We start from the raw sequence: 23,198 nt of genomic DNA on the forward strand, positions 1-23,198 counted from the left end.
TTTATTAGGATTGGTCATGGAAACGTATTTCTTATAAAAGAAAAATGTATGTATATTTTCGAAAGGGATGTAAATGTATGTTTCTGTATGCCTTTACATTTGCATAAGTTTGGCATTAACTTTTTGTAGTTCTTAAAAGGGTAGCACTGTGGAAAAGACACAAATTCGACATGTTTATGCACATAACAAGTCTATAGGTAAGTTATAGTATAATGTATATGATGAATACATTTTTGATTAACATACATCTGACATAAAATTTGCATTTTAATCTTTTTTTTAACTACGGAGGGTAAAGGTGTTTTTGAAGCTCAAGAGGACACTGTTCAAACTCTATGAAGCAGCTCTCAAAAAAGACAAGAGACGACTGCTACTGAGGAACGTGGGGAAGTAAGTAGGCACTTGCAGTGTGTTAAGATATACAACACATTTTATGATATGGTTGTTTGCTGTACAGTCCTTTCACTTGAATTTCTATAACATAAAAAACAAACATACCTGGAGACCTTGTGATCCTGCAGGTCCTTGAGAACCAGTTTCACCTCTTGAACCTTGAGGACCTTCAGGACCACGTGCACCTGTTGGACCAGCTTCACCCTTGTTGAAAGAAAGGGAAATAATTACTGTTTTATTATTAAAATTTTACACAGTCATGGAGAAAATAACCCACATAAGGTCACATGCAGGGGCAGCACTGCCGCCACAAAGAACTTACCATAAGAAATAAACTCAACAATCTACAATGTGCATTTAGGCCTCTAATACCATGTGCAATATGGAACAGTCTTGCGGGAAGCACAGTTCCATGTAGGGTGCCGTAACTCCCTCCGATATATGGAATCCGATGGAGCGTTGTGTTATGCAGACTACACAGAAAAAAAATCTCTGTATACAGCTGTATTTTTATAAGGATGTATGCAAGGGCCCATTAAACTGAAATACAACTATATTCAAGCAAGGTAGGATATGGATCCATTATGGCCATATACATTAGGTTTTATTCTGTATAGGACAGTGATTTCAGTTGATTTCAAGTATGAAAGCTCAGATTTTAGTTTTAGCAGCCTAATTATACATGTCTATGGACAATATAAGGTCCCTTCCACATAACATTTTGGACATATATTTCAGGAAAATTTATTTATTTTTTTCAGGACAAACCTAAACTCGGCTGTATCCCATTTAAGCATCTATAGGTAAACAGTTGAATACATTTGCCATTGACATTCATTGAAAAAAAAAAGAGTATACTGTAACATGTCATTTAGTTTTTTTGTTTTTTTGCTGCATTAAGTAGCAAACCTGTAAGTCTGTCAAACATATGTTTGGCCAATAGAAACCCATTGGTACATAACAGGATACATTTGGATAGCTTTTCGCCATCCAAATGTTACCTTCTGATGTAGCCAATAAACATAGTGTGACATTGCTTTGTTCTTTGTAGTGTGTTTTTCTGCAGTGGAAAAAACGCAGCATCCAGATGTTCCATAAATGTGAATAAGACTTGTAAAAGTTGACACAAAATCACACATTTCGCATTTTGAAACCACAATCCTAAGTGTTGTTGCACGTCCAATCTCCAGAGATTTTTTGGCAATATTTCCACACAAAAAAAGGCAAAAAATGGATCCTGGCTATGACATGCACTACGATGATTATAGGCGCAGCACCACAACTTACGTGTTTTTTTTGGGGGGTACATACTTTCTGTATTAATTCCTCACTGCTTTCAAGATGTTTGCGTGGAGGCGCTAAATCTACCGTGAATATGTGGCAAAATCTGCCTTTGTCACATGCAAAGTGAAAATCTTCGAGAGAGATGACATGCAGCAGATTTGAATATCCGCAACATTCTCTGAATTTCATGTTCATTTTTTCCGCTACATGTGGATGAGGTTTTCAAAACAACATCCACATGCATTGTATTGTAAATTGATGTGGATTTTTTGTGCAGTAATAACAAAGAAAATACACAACATTTGAATTCACCCTGACTGTAACCAGTCCAGCACCATAACAGGGGCAGGAAAGGATTTCATCCACTTAAAGGAATCAATTACGGTTCTTACTGAATGACAGCGAGATCTTCTTGAAACAATGAGGAATTTGTAAAAAAAAAAAAAAAAAACAGAAAATTGTATAACATTTTATTTTGAAAGAGTAATTTGCTGAAACTGGAATATGCTTTTAAGCCTGACTAATTTTAAAATGAATTCCCCCAGGGCTGGGTTCATAACCAAAACAATTTTCCCATTGTAGCAAGTTATACAACTCATAATTGAGTTTCCACAAGGGAGAGACGAAAACCTGGAGTGCACATCAACTTGTTATACTTGATCTATTGCGCCTCAGCAAAATTTAAAAAATGTATGAACACGAGGTTCTTAGTAAATATTTTGATCAAACTGTATAAACCCACTTGCCACTCCATGGCGGCCTCTTTTAAGTGGGTCCCTACTCTATCAAGCGCAGTATCGCATGACAACCAGTGCCGCTGCAAAATAGCACCTGCAGAGGGAGCAACCCAGGAGATCAACAGCACCCATGTTGCCAGTCTAAGCCACCCTGGCTCTGGGCCACATCCCCCCACAGATAAAGCAACAAAAATCACCACACTTAGAGTTAGGTTTAGACTGGCAACATGGGTGCTGTTGGTCTCCTGGGTTGCTCCCTCTGCAGTTGCTGTGTTGCAGCGGCATTGGTTGCGATACTGCACTCGATAGAGTAGGACCCACTTAAAATAGGTCACCGTGGAGTGGCAAGTGGGCTTATACAGTTTGATCAAAATGTTTACTAAGAACCTTGTGTTGGTACATTTTTTTTAATTATAATTTGTATAGTAATGTAGTATTATTATAGTAATGTAGTATTATTATAGTAATGTAGTATTGTTATAGTAATGTAGTACTGTTATAGTAATGTAGTAGTATTATAGTAATGTAGTATTATTATAGTAATGTAGTATTCTTATAGGAATGTAGTATTCTTATAGGAATGTAGTATTATTATAGTAATGTAGTATTATTATAGTAATGTAGTATTGTTATAGTAATGTAGTATTATTATAGTAATGTAGTATTATAGTAATGTAGTATTATAGTAATGTAATATTGTTATAGTGATGCAGTATTATTATAGTAATGTAGTATTATTATAGTAATGTAGTATTATAGTAATGTAGTATTATAGTAATGTAATATTGTTATAGTAATGTAGTATTATAGTAATGTAATATTGTTATAGTGATGCAGTATTATTATAGTAATGTAGTATTGTTATAGTAATGTAGTATTATTATAGTAATGTAGTATTATAGTAATGTAGTATTATAGTAATGTAATATTGTTATAGTAATGTAGTATTATAGTAATGTAATATTGTTATAGTGATGCAGTATTATTATAGTAATGTAGTATTGTTATAGTAATGTAGTATTATTATAGTAATGTAGTATTATAGTAATGTAGTATTATTATAGTAATGTAGTATTATTATAGTAATGTAGTATTATAGTAATGTAGTATTATTATAGTAATGTAGTATTATAGTATTGTAATATTGCTATAGTAATGTAGTATTATAGTAATGTAGTATTATTATAGTAATGTAGTATTATAGTAATGTAGTATTATTATAGTAATGTAGCATTATAGTAATATAGTATTATTATAGTAATGTAGTATTATTATAGTAATGTAGTATTGTTGTAGTGATGTAGTATTATAGTAATGTAGTATTATTATAGTAATGTAGTATTATTATAGTAATGTAGTATTGTTATAGTAATGTAGTATTATAGTAATGTAGTATTGTTATAGTAATGTAGTATTATAGTAATGTAGTATTATTATAGTAATGTAGTATTATTATAGTAATGTAGTATTGGTATAGTAACGTAGTATTGTTATAGTCGTAGTTCAAATAACTAATTGATTAACAATAATTGTGTATTGTATCAAATTTGAAAGTAATGCGGCCCGTCAACTTCAAATTTTTTCTATGTGCGGCCTATATACCCGGCCGAGTTTTGGACCCATGAAGTATAGCAAGTGAATGTGCAGTTCAGGTTTTCTTCTCTCCCTTGTGTTGGTATATATAGTCTGTCTTTTTTTCTGGTACCAGCACTCCACCCCATTTGTCCCAGGTGTTTTTAAATAGTAGAAGACTGCATAAGGGCATACCCAGACATGGCGGAGTTCTTCCGCCACTGTCCGCATCAATGCCGCACAGAATCTGGGCATTAAATTGATGCGGACTAGCCATTGCGTATTGAGGGGAAGAGGGCTTCCCTTCTCTCTATCAGTGCAGGATAGAGAGAACGGACAGCCCTTTCCCTAGTAAAAGTAAAAAGAAATTCCTACTTACCCGGCCGTTGTCTTGGTGACGCGTCCCTCTTTCGCCATCCAGGCCGACCTCCCTGGATGACGCGGCAGTCCATGTGACCGCTGCAGCCTGTGATTGGCTGCAGCCGTCACTTGGACTGAAACGTCATCCTGGGAAGCCGGACTGGAGGAAGAAGCAGGGAGTTCTCGATAAGTATGAACTTCTATTTTTTTTACAGGTTGATGTATATTGTGATCGGTAGTCACTGTCCAGGGTGCTGAAACAATTACTGCCGATCGCTTAACTCTTTCAGCACCCTGGACAGTGACTATTTACTGACGTCGCCTAGCAACGCTCCTGTAATTACGGGTGCACACACGTACTCACCCGTAATTACAGGAGCCCCATTGACTAGACCTAGAAATACATAGGTCCAGCCAGAATGAAGAAATGTCATGTTAGTAAAACCAATACGCTCCGCAGCACACATTACATCTACATAACATCTGCGGACTTCATTGCGCAATTTTGGCTCTCCATTGAAGTCAATGGAGAAATTCCGCAATGAGTCCGCAACAAGTCCGCTACACGTCCGCAACAGTCAGTGTATGCTGCGGACACCAAATTCCACACCGCAGCCTATGCTCCACAGTTGAATTGTCCGCAACGTGTAAACGAACCCAACTAAAAAGCTGTGGAAGGCAATGGAGAAACGTGTGCGCTGCGGATTTCCGCTGCAAACTGTCCGCAGCGGAATTCCAGGTCATGCCCTAAGGGTTTATATCTATCTCTTCTCAGTTGGCCCCTGAGACTACAAGGAAAGGTGAGCTTTTTTCACCGGTTCACTTTTTTGTGGTATTGTGTGGTGGGCGGATGTGGTCCAGAGCCAAGGTGACTTAAACTGGCAGCATGAATGCTGTTGTTCTCCTGGGTACTCTCTCTGCAGGTGCTGTTTTGCAGCGACATTGGTTTATAAGGGGTCGCCGTGAAGTGGCAAGTGGGCTATTACAGTTTGATCAAAATGTTTACTAAGAACCTCATGCTCGTACATATTTTACACTTTACGAGCAATAGATCAAGTATAGCAAAGTGGGTGTGCGGTCCATGTTTTCTTCTCTCCCTTGTGGTGATAATTGAGTTTACTGCTACGCTCAACTGACTAGGCAAGAAAATGCTTAAGGCCAGAATCACACACGTAGTTTTGATGCAGTTTTTGTGGCAGTTTTTGACTCAGTTTTTCTCAGCCAAAAGTCTCCTTTCTGGTAATTTACATACAGCGCACGTTGCATTATAACTTTTTATTGGACATTATGCTAAAACAGACAGTTTTGAGAGGGGCGTATTTTGGACGCTAAACTACAGAAGTATAATGACATGTTAGGGGCTTAGTGCGCTCCAATCTAGTGACAGGTTCCTTTCAAACATTGCTCCAGTTTCTATTACATCACATATGTAGTTTTGTATATAAATATATATATATATATATATATATATATATATATATACTGTAGTTTAGATTTCAATTTGTTAACTGATCAATTACACGTTAGTCCATGTCATATACTGTAAGTGATTTTCTTAAAATTGGTTCAGAACAGTTCACAGAAACATCTTCCCTTGTAACAAATAGGAGCCTCCTTAGGGCATTTCATAGTGTTTCCATTTACTGTGCCAAACAGTTTTCATTCCAGTTCTTTTAAAGGCTTTTGAGAATTTCATAAAGTCAGAGATCCATGAGAAACAAACTGATTACACAATATTTAAAGGAATGAAAACGTTCATTGTATGAAACAGTCTGCGGTTCATTATCTTGTGGCGAATAAAGGACTGACTTTTGCCAACTGTAACATTTGTAAATGCAGCTGTCTCTATCATACTGACTAAGTAGCACCTGCAGACATTATTTATTGCATTTCCATACACCAAAAGTGACCGATGTGCCACATCCCCAACGGCACCTCAAGTAGTGTAAGTACTGTAGATAAAATACCATGTTTTACATGGCTGTCACTATTTGTACACAATTTTTTTTAAACTAGGTACAGTCGTTCGTAAACTACAAGGATAACGTAAAGGGTTGTCTCACAAAGACATCCCCCTTTCACGCGGAAGCCATGCGGTCTGACTTCCCACACACCCAGCCAACAGCTGAGTTTGCAGGGGGAAGGTGCCATCAGCTATACAATTATTGCAATAGTACAGGTGGCCATTCAAGTGGGTGACATGTAGCGGCTCTCCACTCTGGCTCATCGAGGACAGTCCTGAGCATATGCCCTAATTTGCCATACAGTCCGTTAGACAACTTAGACCAGGCAGGCACAAAATGCACCAAATTTATCACAGTGTTGAATGCTGCATAATAATTTTGGTGCATCTTGCATGACCTATTAGACACTTTTCACTTCCATATACCACTTTTGATTTGGCTTATTCTGCGCCAGAATTTGTGCTAGTTTTTTTTTACGCATTTTTGACTCACATTGGCATATTTTACGCCATGCCTCCTTTCTGACAAGCCACACTCCTTTCCTGCTAAGTCACGCCCTCTTTTCGGAACACTTTGAAAAACTGTTTAGTCAGGTGCAAACATTAAAATTATGCCAAACTGCACAAATTTGCGATAACAATTTGGCGCATTTTTTTGACACTTTCTAGACCCAGACGCAGTAGTGAAGCTGCCCCAATATTTTTTTATCAGCAGGAAATTAATGTGCCTTACCTTCATACCAGGGTTACCAGGAAATCCAGGAGCACCACTCAAGCCTATTGGACCCTATTTAATAAAAAATACCATTGTTATTCATACACTCCGTTCAGCAGCATGTTTTTTTTCCAACCTGACCTCACTCTTGGTAATTACCATGGCACTGAACACCTATCCTAATAAAATACATACATTTTTTCATAGTACTCAATAGTTTGGCTGCTATCTTAAATAGTTTCTCTCTCTTTGCAGACTGGCAGACGTTCTGTGTAACAACCAGATTGCATAGTCACGCAACTTCTGAGGTGGTATTAGAAGGGCAGCACTGCCTTAAAGCGTATGTAAACCTTTGCAGTCTTTTTTATTTAATGTATGTGTTTAGTGTTTATTAGCATTTTATTGAAACTTTGAAAGTTTTAGTGCTGCAGCTTCTATGTATCCACTATACATAGAGGCTGCATAATGTGACTGTAAGCCAAATCCGTTAGTGAGCTGGACTGATGGCTTGGCTGGCTGCGGCTCTGTGTGCCTCTAACACACAATATAACCCTAATATTATTCAAATCTAAGTTTATCAAAACTAAATAACGCTCTGTTCAAATCTGCGTTGGGGTCCCGTTCTGACGTTCCGTCGGAGCTTTCTGTCAGAACGGGACACTGAACAGACACAAACTGACACGAACGGAAACCAGAGGTTTCCGTTTGCATCACTATTGATTTCAATGATGACGGATCCGATGCCCGTGGTTTCCGTTTGTCTCTGTTGTGCACCGGACCCGTCGTTTTGCCAGAAGCAATAGCGTAGTCGACTACGCTATTGCTTCACCTAAAATGAGAAAAATTAACAATTATCTTATATGGGGAAGTCCTCTGGAACAACACTGCATGATAATAGGTCAAAACAGATGGAATTATTGAACATTACTAATATATGTTACTTTGTTGTTGAACTTTAGTAGAGTATAATCCATAAAAATAAAGATAAGCTAATAAAAATAGTTTCGTCTGTAGAACAATCTACAGTTTAACCAAATAAACCTTACTAGTATCGTTAAAGGGAAAAAAATATGGTAACTTACTACTGATCCTGCTGCCCCCACAAGTCCATTGCCACCTCTTCCACCCTAAAAATATATAAAATAAAAGTGTTAAAGAAAATAGTAGAAACATTCATTAAGACACCTTAATGACAGATCCCCTTTACGGCCTCTATTGTGCCAACATTTTTTCCAAAGGACTTCTGGAAGGCAATACTTTGTAGTAACAATATTGAAAAGACGTACAAAACTAATTCTGTAAACAAAATTTCTGCAAAAATAACAACATCCATTATGTGCGTAATGGTGAAAGGATTTATAAGAGATTTATCATCCAAGCCAAAACACAAAATTATTATGGTATGTTTTGGACTAGTCTATAAGGCACCTTGCTATAAAAGTGTCTGTGGTGCCAGACCCATTCTACACCTTCCTGATCAGGCCGTGCGCTTATAAGGCGCTTTGCCTTATCATAAAGAGAAAAAAATCATAGCTTGACTGTTCTCTCTATCCATGCCTGGCTCTAATCTGTATGATCTGTGCAGAGCAGAAAGGGAAACGGAATGTGATGTGCACATCCACTATACCAATCAAATCCATTGTAGTATTGTACACTAGACCACAAGGAAATACATTGTGAACCTCTCATATACCTTAGATCAACTGGGTATAAACCCCCAATTTTACCCTTGACCACCAGAGAATAAAATATATACATTAGACCCTAGACCACCAGGTTTTGACACCCTCTTCTACTCTGGACCACAGAAAATAAATTACTCTTTCTTCTAACGTAGACCCAGAAAAAATGTAAATTAGTATGAAATATTATTTTTCTAATTTTCTGTTCTTGAGTGCGTCCTATAGTCTGGTGCGTTCTATAGTCCAAAAAGTAGGGTAATTAAAGGAATTGTTGCTTTGCATTATTGAGATAGATTCCATTTTTGTTTAGTCAAAATAAATATATGTCTAATATTAATTTTACTCTAGACCACTTATTATAACACATGGGCAGCTTCTATGCCTAGAAAAAGTAGCTCTTGCTATAAGCGTAGATAATGAGCAGTAAGGGCACGTTCAGAAGTGGCAGAGATTTTCGTTACAAATGTTGGTGCAGATTTGGGGCAATTACGCAACGAATCTGCACCAACATTTGCATATTTGACAGGTAATTCAAACGTTGCAGAAAACACAGCGGACTTGCCACAGATTTCAGTTTTTGCATGGCAAAGGCTGAAATACGCAGTGAAATTCCGCTTCTTCTCCTCAACATAGTGTGCATGCTGCAGAGGGAAAATTCCGCACTGCAGCCTATGGTCCTCAACTGAGTTTTCCGCAACGTCTGAACTAACTTGCCTAAAAATGTATTGAAGCAAATGTAAAAAACGGCCGCTGGAGAATTCCACTGCGGACTGTCCACAGCGGAATTCAACAGCAATTCCCCCACATCCGAACCTGCCCAAAGTCACTCTCTGTGATACTCTGTTTGCATATATGTCACAAAATTTCCTGAAATATACGCCGACTTGACCACAGACTAACTTTATTTGGCAAACATTTTGCAAGTATACGTTGGGGGGTCTAGCAGCTACAACTGTATTAAAAAGCACAGTCAACTGTGCTTTTCTATATAACTGTATGATAAAAAAAAGAATGCCTTGAGGTATGGGGTTTTTAAATGGCAGTCTAAGACAGACACATGCAACAGTATTGGCGGGACTCCTTCAAATGGCAGGACCATCTACGCAAACTTTAAATGAAGTTTGAATTTAGCCGTAGAGCCATGAAATAAAACAAATTCCCATTGGAAGGATTGGTACTTAATCATATAAATGACATGAAAAGACTTTGATTTCTTTCACCAAAAAAGGAATGGCTTTCATGTACTTGTATTAGATTAACCTTGTATAAATAATGGATCCAGGGGTTTACTCTGGTCACCATATATGTGGGATTGCTCTCTTTTATGTATTGCATAATTGCCAACTACTGTACCTCACATGGATTTTGCTTGAAGGCTATTTCCAACTGAAACATTAATGGCTTATACACGGGATATGTCATAAATGTCTGATAGATGCGGGTTCTAGATGTCTGATAGATGTGCAGCCATCTATCATCCATTCTTCATTGGTTGACCCACGTTCTGGAGACAGACAGATCCAAGAGTTGGCGCCTGCGCCTATCAGATATTTACTGCACACCCAGTGGATATGCCATAAATATTTTAGTTGGTAATACCCATTTAATACTGATTGACTCTTTATATTTAACCTTACTGTGAATTTCATATTGTTTTTAATCTGTTTGTGTGACAGTACTTCTCCATATACTATACAATAATCATGAATATTGATACTTACAGGGGTACCTTGAGGTCCAATACGTCCTCTTTCTCCAAGCATTCCTCTTGGTCCCTTTAACATTAAGAATCATGAACAAATTAAAATTTTAGCTTGTAGGGACTCATACAGGCCAACCGAAAATTAGGAGAATTACTCCCCATGCACACAATCGTAAATTTCGTCCGTAATTACGGACCGTAATTGTGGTCTGTAATTATGGACCCATTTATTTCTATTGCCCACAGACGCCTTCCCGTATATTTACAGGAAGGTATCCGTGCCATAGAAAGGCTCCTGCAATTTTACTTTTTACGGACCGTGCTCCCATACTTTATATGGGAGCACGGGCAGCAAATGCGGGTGGCTGTCCGCAGCCATCAGTGGCCGGCCCTGCCCGTAATTACAGAGCATGATTACGGGCACGGTCGTGGTGATTACGGGCACGGTCGTGTGCAGCGGGCCTTAGGCTTTTGAGATATCCTGGCGAAATGGTGTGGCACATAATTCATACTTTTGTTTCATGGACAATTTAAATACTACATTAGCTTCTGCCCGGAGACCCTTACGCTGATAAAGATAGCAATAGAAATACCGGTATATTGTGGAATATTTTGAGAATACAATTTTTGGCAGTAAGCAGAAATTGAAAATAAACGTTAGAAACAGGTTAGTCTCCTCTACAATACAATGTTACTAGTTTAATACGGACACTCTGGTGACAGATTCCCTTTAAACTTATTTCTACACATTCAAGATTACAAGCTCCATCTATTTTGATTCATTTGATAATTACCATATACATAGAGGTTAGACTAAAAGTAAAAATACTCTCAAAGTATGTGTACAAAGCATTGGATCCAAATACCTCCTGTCATTTGTACAGTGTTTGGTTGAATATACAAACTGTCTATCTCAATAACCTTGATTCTTTAAAACATTTAAGTTGTGTTTGTTAAATAAGACTACAATGACCTAAGGCTTCGTACACATCTGCGTCGGGGGACTCCGTTCATCGGTTCTGTCGGAGCTTTCCCTTAGGGGAACCCATGAACGGAACCCAAACTGAAACAAACAGAAACCATAGGTTTCCGTTTTGCATCACCAATGATTTCAATGGTGACAAAGCCGGAGCAAATGGTTTCCATTTGTCACCGTTGTGTAAGGGTACCGTCGTTTTGATGGAATGAATAGCGCAGTCGTCATTATGAAGAAAATGAAGGATCCTATAGCCTGTTTCTTCCCAGATCTATTAACCGATGCAACAATCATATAAACACTGGTATATGTCCAGCTTTTGTTGTAGTTTTAACAATAATGTGTAAAGATCATGGCAAGACCATGGTAGATTTCTCTCTATGCTTTGGTAGGATATCCATTAAATGGCCACCGAAAAGTCAAGTCAGTCTGCTAACATGGAAATACATCTGCATTATTTTAGGCTATTATAGGCCATATGCAAAAAATACTCAGCTAAAGTATAAATAACGTAGGATTAAAGAAAAAAGAATGAAAGGAAAATGTTGAGAAAGAAATAAAAGGGAATAGTGAGAGATGCAATTGCAGCTGGATTAGATGATGATTACATTAAAAAAAAACAAAAAACCAAGATTAACAGTAGAACTACACAAGTTGTATATGCTGTTCCAAACTTACCGGTGGGCCATTTAGACCCATTGGACCAGTAGGACCAGATTCACCCTAAAACGAGACAGTAAAGAATAAGTAGTTGATCAACTGTGGCTCATATACCGATATGTGTGTGTGTGTGTGTGTGTGTGTGTGTGTGTGTGTGTGTGTGTGTGTGTGTGTGTGTGTGTGTGTGTGTGTGTGTGTGTGTGTGTGTGTGTGTGTGTGTAAACACGTCCTCATTTTTAAACGTAATCAAAGTGACAGGTTCAAAGATTAAACTTTTTCTACTTTTCAAACTTTGGGCTTTCTGCAAAAAAAAAAAAAAAAGGCCTAAAATATTCTTAAAGCAACGTCCCTGACATTTATTGTAAAACATTCTAAAGTGAAAACAAATGAGTAACAGCTTGTATTAACGTATTACCTTTGATCCAGCTGCTCCAAATTCTCCTTTTGGACCGTCCAGTCCTTTATGACCCTATAAAAGTCAACATAAGATGTACAAAACATACATTAGTGAAAGATTTTCTTTTTTATAGTTGAACTACTTTTTATATGTCCCACATCGCTTCTACAAATAAAGTAAATCAAGTAGAATTGATTAGAGTAGCATTTTAAAGGATTTTTTTCCCATCACAGAAAGTGATGGCATATGACTAGGATATGTCATAAATGTCTGATCAGTGGGGGTCTGACTGTGGTTACCCCCACCAATCCTGTAAATGGAGCACTGGTTTAGCACTTTGGCCTTTCATTTCCATTTATTCCTTGCACAGCAGCGCTCCAGGCCACCAGCTGTGCAGGTATCTGCAGTACAGGCCCATTCATTTCAAGTAGGTGGGCTGGAGCGACGTTGTGCAAGTAAAAACTGTGACGGGACTGTAGAACTAAATCATCACTGCGACCCCTGCAGTCTCTGGATCAGTGGAGGTGCTGGCAACCAGATCAGAAAGGGATGGCGTATCCTAGTGATATGCCATCACTTTCTGTGATGGGAAAACCCTCTGACTTCCACTTACACATTACGGTATATTCTCTTGAAAACAGCTCCGTATTTTAAGACATTTTTGCATGTGAACATACCCTTAGACTTATGAATTTGCATGTGGATGCCAAATACTAAAGAGGGCAATTTGTGAACATATGTAGTTATGTATTTAGTGAGCTTATGTGAGCCCTAATCATTCTATTCCTGAGGTGTGTTTGCTGCTAACAACAAATAAATATTGTTTTTTCCATTAACCCCTTCCCCCTGCTTTCATTCTGGGCCCTAATGACCAAGAATTTTTTTTCGTTTTTCCATCGTCACCTTCGAAGTGCTATAACTTTTTTTTCCCACGTGGACATGGCTGTATGAGGACTTGCTTTTTTGCGGGATGAGTTGTATTTTTCAAAGGCACCATTTTGGGGTATATTAACTTTTATAAACTTTTTTTGGGGGGATATAAAAAAACAGCAATTTAGCCATTGTTCTATGTGTTTTACATTTACGCCGATTACTGCGCGGCGTAAATAACATGCTACCTTTATTCTATTGGTCGGTACGATTACAGTGATACAAAATATGCATAATTTTTTTTAAGTTTTACTACTTTTGCAGAATAAAAACACTTTTAAACTACAATAATTTTATTTTGCATCACCGCTTTCCAAGAGCCATAACTTTTTTATGTTTCCGTCAATGTCGCCATATGAGGGCTTGTTTTTTTGCGGGACTATATTGCTACCATTTTGGGGTACATGGGATTTATTGATTAACCTTTTATTATTATTATTTTGGGGGGAAATGAGAAAAAAATTTCAATTTTGCCGTTGTTTTTTTTCGTTTTCTTTTACAGGGTTCACCTTGCAGTTTAAATAATATGATAACTTTATTTTTTGGGTCATTATGATTGCGGGGATACCATATTTCGTAGTTTTTATTTTATTTTTACACTTTTATTAAATAAAACCATTTTTTATGGCAAAAAAATGGTTGTATTTTTTTCAATGTGTACCTTATTCATTTTTATTTCACATTAATTATTTTTTCAGTCTCACTAGGAGACTTCACTATGTGATCTTTAGATTGCAGATATAATGCTTTGGTATACTTCGTATACTAGAGCATTATTGCCTGTCAGTAAAGAACAGACAGGCATCTATTAGGACATGCCTCTGGCATGTCCTAATAGGTAAATAGCCAGGGCAGACCTGGGGGCCTTTGTTAGGCCCCCGGCTGCTATGGCACCCCATCGGATGCCCGTAATTGCATTTGTGGGCCGCCGATGGGTGACAGAGGGAGCTCACTCCCTCTGTAAACAACTCAAATGCAGCGTCTAATGACGGCGGCATTTGAAGGGTTAAACGGCCGCGATCTAAGTAAACTTCAATGGCTATCGTTGGAGCAGGAGCCAGCCCCGGCTCCAGCCTGCATGGGAGAGCCGTGCAGGACGTTGATTAGGCCGCCGTGAAAGCGCGTATCAGCGGTCATTAAGGGGTTAAACAAAGCTGATACTTTAATAAAGATGTAGTATGAATGGTTGTGTCAGATAGTTATATCTAGAATGTGTAGACCATGGAGACGTGTAGGCAACACAACACAGCACCATTGCCATCATTGTGGGCAGCAGCAAAATCAATTCATATTTTACAGTTATACAGAACAGAGTGATGCCCAGAAGAGGTTTTTTTTTTTGGTTTTTTTAAACTACAACTACAGATTTCAGTCATTTTAAAACATGATATAAAAGCTAAGAAATATATGGCAACAATGTCTTACTCGATGTCCTTTGAGTCCTGGGAGGCCTGGAGCACCAGGAAATCCTCGGGCTCCCTAAAAAGAAGAGATACAATAAATAAATAAATGCATAAACTACAATATTGCATTGTATTGCATTATTCGCTGTCCCCAGTAATGCTCGTAGAAGTTGATCCGCCATGACATCTGTAGACATGTTGAATATTTTGGTTAGAGGATAAGCAATGAGTGTGTGTATTTTGCACTAATAGATCACAGACCTGTGGCCATAAACATTAGATCATGATGACCTCATGTATAAGGGGAAACTTGAATAATGTCAGGGGAAAGAAGGATCAGACATATTGGATTTCATTATGCCCGATCCTTTGGTTCCTTGGGTGATAAGCCACTACCAGTCTGTTACTGGACAGAAATAAACATGTATGCTCTGTGGGGGAGTCAGGAGAGACAGCTTTCAGATAAATTTGCATGGCAAGCTTAAATGGGCATTCCGGTAAGAGCGATTTATCACCTATCGGCTGTTTCTGGCAGTGCCACAGACTTTGAATGGAGCGGCAGAATGCATGCTCAACCGTCGTTCCATTCAAACTCCTCCTAGCCACGGTCTTGCAGCTGGGGAGTACAGGGGAACAAGGTTCTCGGGCCATCAGGGAGGGTAGTCGGACCACCACCGATCTAGCATTTATCCAGTGGATAGGCGATAAATTGTTCTTACCGGAATACCCCTTTAAAGTTATATATCTTCTGACTATATACTAGATGTCAGAATGACAGGTACACTGCCAAATCAGTTGTAGTTCAAAGATCAATCAGTGTGGAAGGATTTGATAAAATATTAAAGCAGCCCGTCCTCAATGAGTTATCCACCCGAATGCATGATTTAGACCACAAAGTAATGCTTATCATGGAATCCATGCTGCTGTATTTTCATTTGCATTAGTCAGACTAGGGAAGAAATTTGGGGTGCTGTGAAAAGGAGAACATGTTGTGGTGAGAGACAATGGAGTTCTCCTAGCATTTTTTTTTTCTTACACACATAAAAACATGAGTCAGTCGTGTTCACAAGCAGTCACAATGTCGCAGCTTTAGTTGATCTACCCCCTCTCGAATTCAAATTCCACTTTCTGGTAGGACACACGCCTGGTTATCAAAAATCAACCCACGTATGCCTTGCTGGGCAGCCATGATTTAAAGCAAGTATGTCTATTACTTACTGCTGATCCTGGGAATCCAGTTTCACCTGTTTGTCCTGCTCTTCCCGCTTCACCCTGAAAAAAAACAAAAAATAAATTTAAAATGGAATGATGTCAAAGCCTGTTCATCTCCGCTATGAAATCATTGATAATTGTAATGAATTGTGGGCTGTCAGAAAAAAAAAACATTTTTTCCTTGCCTGAAATACTTTATTAATAAACAATATTTCAAGTTGTAGAGCATAAAAATATAGGGTGATGCCAATGGCTCGACACTACTTTGTTCTGACTAAATTTTCCCATTCTAGCTAGTATTTATCTGGTCTTATAATGAGTGTATATCTTATTAATAAAGTCGGGTTAAACCCACCTGAATGATCTTATCTTAAGGTACTACACTAGATATTATCCTGTATACTGTCATTCTTTGATTCATGATCAGTTTTAATCCATTCCGTTTTTAAGATAAGTAAACAACACAAGTTTTACAATTATGCGCCATAAACTCATCCATTCAACTTATAACTGAATGACTCTACATTGACTTATTAAAGTGGTTGCTTCGTCACAGGCAACCTCTAGATTATGTGTGTGTGTGTGTGCGTGTGTGTGTGTGTGTGTGTGTGCGTGCATGCATGTGTGCGTGGGTGCGTGTGTGTGTGTGCTGCACCCCCTCCCTTCCTGTTTTTTTACACTGGCAGGCGAGCTGCAATGTAATCTGAGCTATATACGTTCTATATATAATATCCTATATGAGAGCTTGTATGATAGTAGAAACGGTGATGACAAGCAGCATAGCTACGCCATTTTGTCACGCTGGGGGTAGCATGTAGCGTATAAACTAGCAGTGTTCCCGCCAGTTCCTTTTTCAGTGTCGGGTGGAAGAGAGGAGTGACCTGGTTTGCGTTCTCTACTAGAGAAGCGAGAGCGTGGAGTGCTGTGGAGTGTTGGAGAGCTGTGGAGGAGCTGCTGAAAAACAACGGCATCATCGCTGGGATTGTGGCAGACATCTTGGAGTGAGCCATGGATGGTAGACAGTGGACTCCACACTGTGTGTGTGTCCAATTGTGTGAGAAGTGGTGGGTGCGACAGGAGCCTTCCCACGAATAGCAAGCAGTCAGACATTTTGCATCCCACTAGGCCTGAATTGGCAGAGCAGACCCCTGTTTCATTGGGTGGTGCCAATGGCCCTGACTCCGATAGTACAACAAAGCAGGCAGCCATCATAAACGCCTGCCTGAGTCATGTATAAACAAGTGCCTCCCACATCGGTAACATCTTAAGTTATCATGTGGCTGTGTGCACCATCAGCACTGGATTGAAAGTGAAAGTTACGTTGTTGCAAGAACTCCTATTTTGTACCATCTTTGCTGCAGCATTTCTGTGAGGGCCGTATAACAAAATAGTGCAGGGCAGAAGTTTGGCTATGCGCTGTAGGGAGACTTGGGGAGACAGTACTGTGTTGACCCACCTTACTGTGTCTGACGGTTACGTGAGGGCTGCCCACTCACCAATCAGGAAGTACAAAAGATTCCCAATAGAGATGAGAGGAGGAATAAATGGGTCAAAATGAGTAATTTTTCAATGCAAATACATACAAGTGCTGTCAATTTTTATGATGCAGTATATTGAAATGGGCACTTTTAAAATGATGAGCTTTTGTGAGACAACCTCATTAAAAAGAAGAACTAAAACCGCTGACAACAAAACAAAATAATTTTGTTATCAATACAAAATGTATTTATGTTTTTTTTCCCTCCATATTTTGGACAAACTTGGTAAAAAGTAAAAGTCCACTTTGCCTTCCTATGACTCAATACTTCATGATAACAGACAAACTCAAGTCTTTTTCAACCTCACTGGATATGTGTTATATAGTCAGACAGTATATGAATCTCTCTGTGGAAATATATGCAAAAGTATGTCAAGATCATTCTTACTGTAATTTGGTATTTTTTGCTCTTTCTGTATAATATGCAATATATCTGTAACATATGCACAATATTTTGACCATTCTTAGAGAGATAAAATCATTTCTTTTTATGATTGATTTTGTCTGTGCAACCATAAGCCAACAATTAAAAATGGCATCTATTAACAACTGTGATTTTGCAGTAAATTACAGAAAACTTACGTCTTCTCCTGGTTTTCCTGGAGGTCCTTCAGGGCCCCGTGGACCAGATGGACCCTAATACAAAAAAAGATAAACATTAGTGGCAATTGTCAAATTGTCATCCACTGATATGATTTATTTGTTTGTATATATATATATATATATATATATATATATATATATATATAAGACACAACTCCTTTACATGAACAACACCCTGTGTAGTATGATCTGGCAGCCATACCGCCTTCCACCTGTCTCTTCTTTCTTGCTAACCTTTTAAATATATGTTAGCAAGAAGGAGACGACAGATGGAAGTAAATACGACTGCAGGATCAGTAGACAAAGGGTTTGTTTGTATTCTGTAACCAAGGAGATGCATAGGTTATACCATCGGACTGGTATATGTCGATATACCTTTTTTTTGAGGGATCGAATAACGTAGTAGACAACGCTGTTCCATCCTGAGGGATCCCACTAAAGAAACGTATACCATGCGGTATATATATTTTTTACATGGGAACCTATGTGTGATGGATGCCACTGTATGGAATCCATCACAGGTATACATTAAAAGTATACCTTGGGGGTCTTTCCCAGGGCTGGAATCCCCAGAAAGAGCATCAGGTAGCGTTCGGCCCACGGATTTCGGCACGGTGGAATCCCCTTACGTGGCTGGCAATGTATGGACAGTGATGTCAGGGGCTTTTTACTATGGAGTCCCCTACCAGAGAATCTGTATCACACTGGCCAAGGACTTTGGGACTGGAGAAGCCCCTAGCGTTACTGTCCATGTCTGGACAGTGACGTCACAGGCTCCACCAGGAGTGGAATCCCCAGCCAGATCGTTGCCGACGCTCTGCCCAAGGAGTCCAGCATCTCAAAGCTCCTATCGTCACTGTCCACATATGGACAGTGAAATCAGGGGCTTCCCCCGGCTCAACACAAAAAGTAGCGCTGTGCCCGGGGAGTTTGGGCAACGTATCCCACTACATGCCTATACAGTGGATGCGTCGGTACCTTCCGTCGGAGGTATACGTCAGGACTCCTCCCAACGCATGCTTCTGCCAGAAGGAAAAACGAGATGTAAACATAGCAAAAACTTGCCATTTATTCTTCTTGGTTATGTCAACAGGTACAGTTAGAGATTTTCAGTCAATTCCCTCTGGGAAAATATCTCTATTAATATTGCCTATATACAGTATGCCAGTAAGAATGCTACTTGCTAATCAACACATAATGAACGGTATCGATGACCTGTGGGGTGGAAGATATTTGCTTCTTCACAAGTGTCTCCATTAGGACATTTAATTTTATTTGCTTAGTATACATACTTTATGCCTTTGACCAAATACTCAGTATTCTGCTTTAAAGGGTTATTTATTATTTTCAAAATGATGAAACATGATAAAAAGTATGTAGAATATTACTGCTTACCATAGAGCCTGGTTCACCTAGTTCTCCTGAAGAGCCAGAAGGGCCCATTCCACCCTATTAGGAAAAAAAGACAAGTAAATGTCTAGATTTAATAGGCCACACAATGTTCTATTATAGTTTATTGCATAATTGTTCTGGTGACAGGTAGAATAATAAATATGAACATATGCTTCATACTTAGGTGTGATGGAGCTTTATTATATTATATGTTATTACAGAGTGCAATAATATACGCACACGTTCTGTCTGGCTCCATGTGAAGGCAGATATAAACTAAAAGTATTCAATATTTTGTCTTTCAAATTCATTTAGTTTTTACAATCAATAGCTGACATTTAGAAACTCTACTTCCTTATCCTAGCACTGGTACCTATGAAGGATGCCGAGGGTGCAGAGTACCTTAGATGGTAAATTCTTCTCCTGCTGCCGTATAGAAGGACAGTAATACTATAAATGGCATGTGATGGTTGGGGAGGTCTGGCATGTCTTTTGCTTTGGAAACTAGGTGCTCAATAGTCCCAGCTGTCTATGCTTTAAAACCATCAGGACCCATGACAAGGCATTAGACCATTAATATTAAACAGACAACTAAACGTTCCAGTGACGGCAAGGCATTACAATAACACTGACTTCAAGCAAGTGGACATTGAGTTACAGTAGTGTAGCCAGACATTGACTGTACTCCTGACCCACAGTGAATAAATGCTAACTGTACTACTAATCGCCAGGTACCTGGGATCTGCCTGCACCTCTGACCAACAAAGTACCATTTACCATCAGATTCAGGAATACTTATTGACCACCAGGTATAGGTTTTATGACAGTACAATTAACCGATGGGGTCCATATACTGAATATTTCATCAGGTACTGGATACTACATGTAGCAGAGACCACACACTAAATGCTGAGTATGTCTGCATATGACCTCTCCTGTTCTTTTGAAACCAGTTATGTTAATTTATGTGACATTAAATATCAAAGTTCTCAAAGGCCCTGTCACGTTTAGAAAACCCAGTGTACCCTATTAGGGAATTCTGAGTTAATATAAGGAAGTCCTCTGTTCAGGATCCCCATCTCTTGGCGCAGGTAGAGAGTGGCGCAAAGAGTGTCTTTCACCCTGGAGGACCTGTCCGGCTTTACAAAGACAACCCATAAATTTAAATGGCCACTGTGCAATGCTTAATTTGCCCTGCGGTGGTGGTGCAGGGAAACTGAACAGGTTTCTACACAAATAAAAAGCAGATCACAAAGTGTCGAGCTACTGGGACCCCAGTGACCAGCTATTTCCAGAGACCCTTCTAGTAAGTAGGGATTCTCCACAGCAGACAACCCCTTTAAGTTCAGTAATATGGTCATCTACACCTCTAAATGAAAAGTAGAGACCAGCACAAGAATTCATGTTAAATAACATTTAATAATTACTTACTGGGTTGCCTGGTATACCCTGTGGACCTCTTGGTCCAACTTGCCCCTGTAATACAATATGCAAATAACCGATTATAATATTTCTAAAGTTACAATAATTCATAGACAATAAGAAACATTTATGGATCTTTCTGACTTAAATATCCGTGAAATGACCTATTAACCTATCCATTACACATTAAAACGCACTATTTATGTCCACTAAATGATTTAAACTTGGTTCTATCTAACATACATTTAGTAGGTTAACAAGGAGGGGATAGATGAAAGAGGGTATGACTACGGAATCAGACTACACAGGGTTCGTTTGTAGTCTATTACCATGGCGACTCATACAAAGATGGGACATTTTTAATCAAGACTATTTGCAAAGTTGCTTCATTTTTCATTTCCGAAGTGTTACAACATAAGTCAAATTGGTTGCAAGATGTATATAGGTGCAAGGTTTACGTAGCCTTTAAATAATAGGGGTAAATTATTTTGACAGATACCATTTTGCAAACTACCTTTCCTTTTCGCCCAACATTAATTGCCTGACTTCACTAGTATTTGTAGCTAAAAGGTTGAAAATCTCCTCAGCCATATTAACAAATATAGTAAAAAGCCTGCCCTGAAAGCAGAGAATATAATAGAAGCAAAAGGTGTCTGTCTCCATGTTAATGACCATGATTTTGGAACAAGATGTTCACTAAGCACATGGATATACTGTATTTAGGTGTCCACATGCTTTTGACTATGTAAGGTATATTTGGGATAAAAAGTGCACTTATGCCAAGAGAAGTGGAATATGTAAGGTAGCAACTGTTCTGTGGGCATTTCTGGGTCTGGAAATTAGTTTCCAATTGGCCTACTAAACAAAAGGGAAAATTCAAAATATCATTCTATAGCGCAATATAGACAAGAAAATAAAACAGTGAGTTTAAAGGGCACTTGTCAAACTTTTCTTTTCTGCAGATATCGTAAACTGTGTTATAAGAAACTTTGATTTGAAATGGTCAAGAATAGACCTTTGTATTTCAGCATAACAGACACAGACTCACAAGAGAAGCTCGGAAGAGATTCTTGTCTTCCTAAACATTTCTACAAAGTTTGTAAATTTGATTTTGGCTCTCATGTGTCATTTCCCAGGGAGTATGTTAGAGAAGCTGGGTCTGACAAGCGCTGCTAGGCCTCAGGATCATTTACAAGGACTTACTAAAAGGACATTTATTGTATTAATATTTTGGTTGACATTTGATAAAAAATTTGAATAATGTTTCTTACCACTGAACCAGGCATCAGTCCAACTTGAGACCCGAGTCCAGATTTCTCATCAAATCCACCTTGCATTTGAGAGGAAAATGGCTGTAAAAAGAAAACAAAGCTAAATGTTGCAGTAATTCGCTATGGGGAGTAAACGGTCTTGTAATGAAACATATACGGACAGTTATTTACAATTTTTGTAAGTGTTTAAACTTGCCACAGTGGACATTCTTATTTTGTATGAAAGTGGCCTACAAGACTGTTCCCTCCATGTATTATCCTTCCGCAAAGTTTCAACATAAAACAATACAGTATCACTATGGCTGAAAATATGAAGGCTGAACGCCTCCAAACATCTGCCCATTGATTGCAATGGGAAAAACTGTGTTTAGTTCCGACGCAGCCGTTCATTGGGTCAATAGAAAAACAGCTCCAAAATTGGCCGCAAAAAACGCCTCAAAAAACGCTTGATGCTTTAAAAACGACTGAAAATCAGAGGCTATTTTCCCTTGAAAACAGCTCCGTATTTCACGGACGTTTTTAGTTTGCCATGTGAACATACCCTAAAACTTAAACACAATATAAAAAATATAATACATTTTGTCAAAGATTTTTTTGATGGAGATGGTGATATGGCCATCCAGTAATATCGTTTCTCTTGCAGCAGGAATGAATATAAGTCGTGCTGCTGTCTCGTAATGGACCCTCTTCAGTATTCTTCTGCCCACACCGTTGCCAGTTTTGGGATGCTGCTTCTAGCAGTGAACACATGGCAGATTTGTGTACAACTAAATTTACTGCTGTAGCCAATTGAAAAATATAGACAATTTTTTTTGTGTATCAGGAGAACAGCGTCTGTTCCCTATTCTGATAATAGGCTCTGCCTTTCTGCACTGGAAAATGTTATCTCCTGCAACATCATCTATCGGTACATTATGTTTCAAATAACATTGCACATTTCCATTGCACATTCAGCCATAAACATTGTCATATAGAGTTATAAAGAAG

General features: G+C 38.6%; 1 protein-coding gene across 1 annotated transcript in view; it reads right to left on the bottom strand.

Annotated features, from left to right (window-relative positions):
* COL5A2 (collagen type V alpha 2 chain) overlaps positions 1–23,198 on the bottom strand; it is a 137,228-nt gene that overhangs the window by 29,789 nt on the left and 84,241 nt on the right. The window contains exons 8-19 of the mRNA XM_075829918.1: positions 22,212–22,292; positions 20,950–20,994; positions 19,522–19,575; positions 18,106–18,159; positions 15,993–16,046; positions 14,797–14,850; positions 12,460–12,513; positions 12,063–12,107; positions 10,428–10,481; positions 8,107–8,151; positions 7,043–7,096; positions 499–597 (exon numbers count right to left, since the gene is read on the bottom strand). Of these exons, the coding sequence (XP_075686033.1) occupies positions 499–597; positions 7,043–7,096; positions 8,107–8,151; positions 10,428–10,481; positions 12,063–12,107; positions 12,460–12,513; positions 14,797–14,850; positions 15,993–16,046; positions 18,106–18,159; positions 19,522–19,575; positions 20,950–20,994; positions 22,212–22,292 (693 nt within the window). The remainder of the gene's footprint in view (positions 1–498; positions 598–7,042; positions 7,097–8,106; positions 8,152–10,427; positions 10,482–12,062; positions 12,108–12,459; positions 12,514–14,796; positions 14,851–15,992; positions 16,047–18,105; positions 18,160–19,521; positions 19,576–20,949; positions 20,995–22,211; positions 22,293–23,198) is intronic.

The sequence above is a fragment of the Rhinoderma darwinii genome, chromosome 6 (assembly GCF_050947455.1).
Source record: "Rhinoderma darwinii isolate aRhiDar2 chromosome 6, aRhiDar2.hap1, whole genome shotgun sequence".
In the NCBI taxonomy this organism is placed as follows: Eukaryota; Metazoa; Chordata; class Amphibia; order Anura; family Rhinodermatidae; genus Rhinoderma; species Rhinoderma darwinii.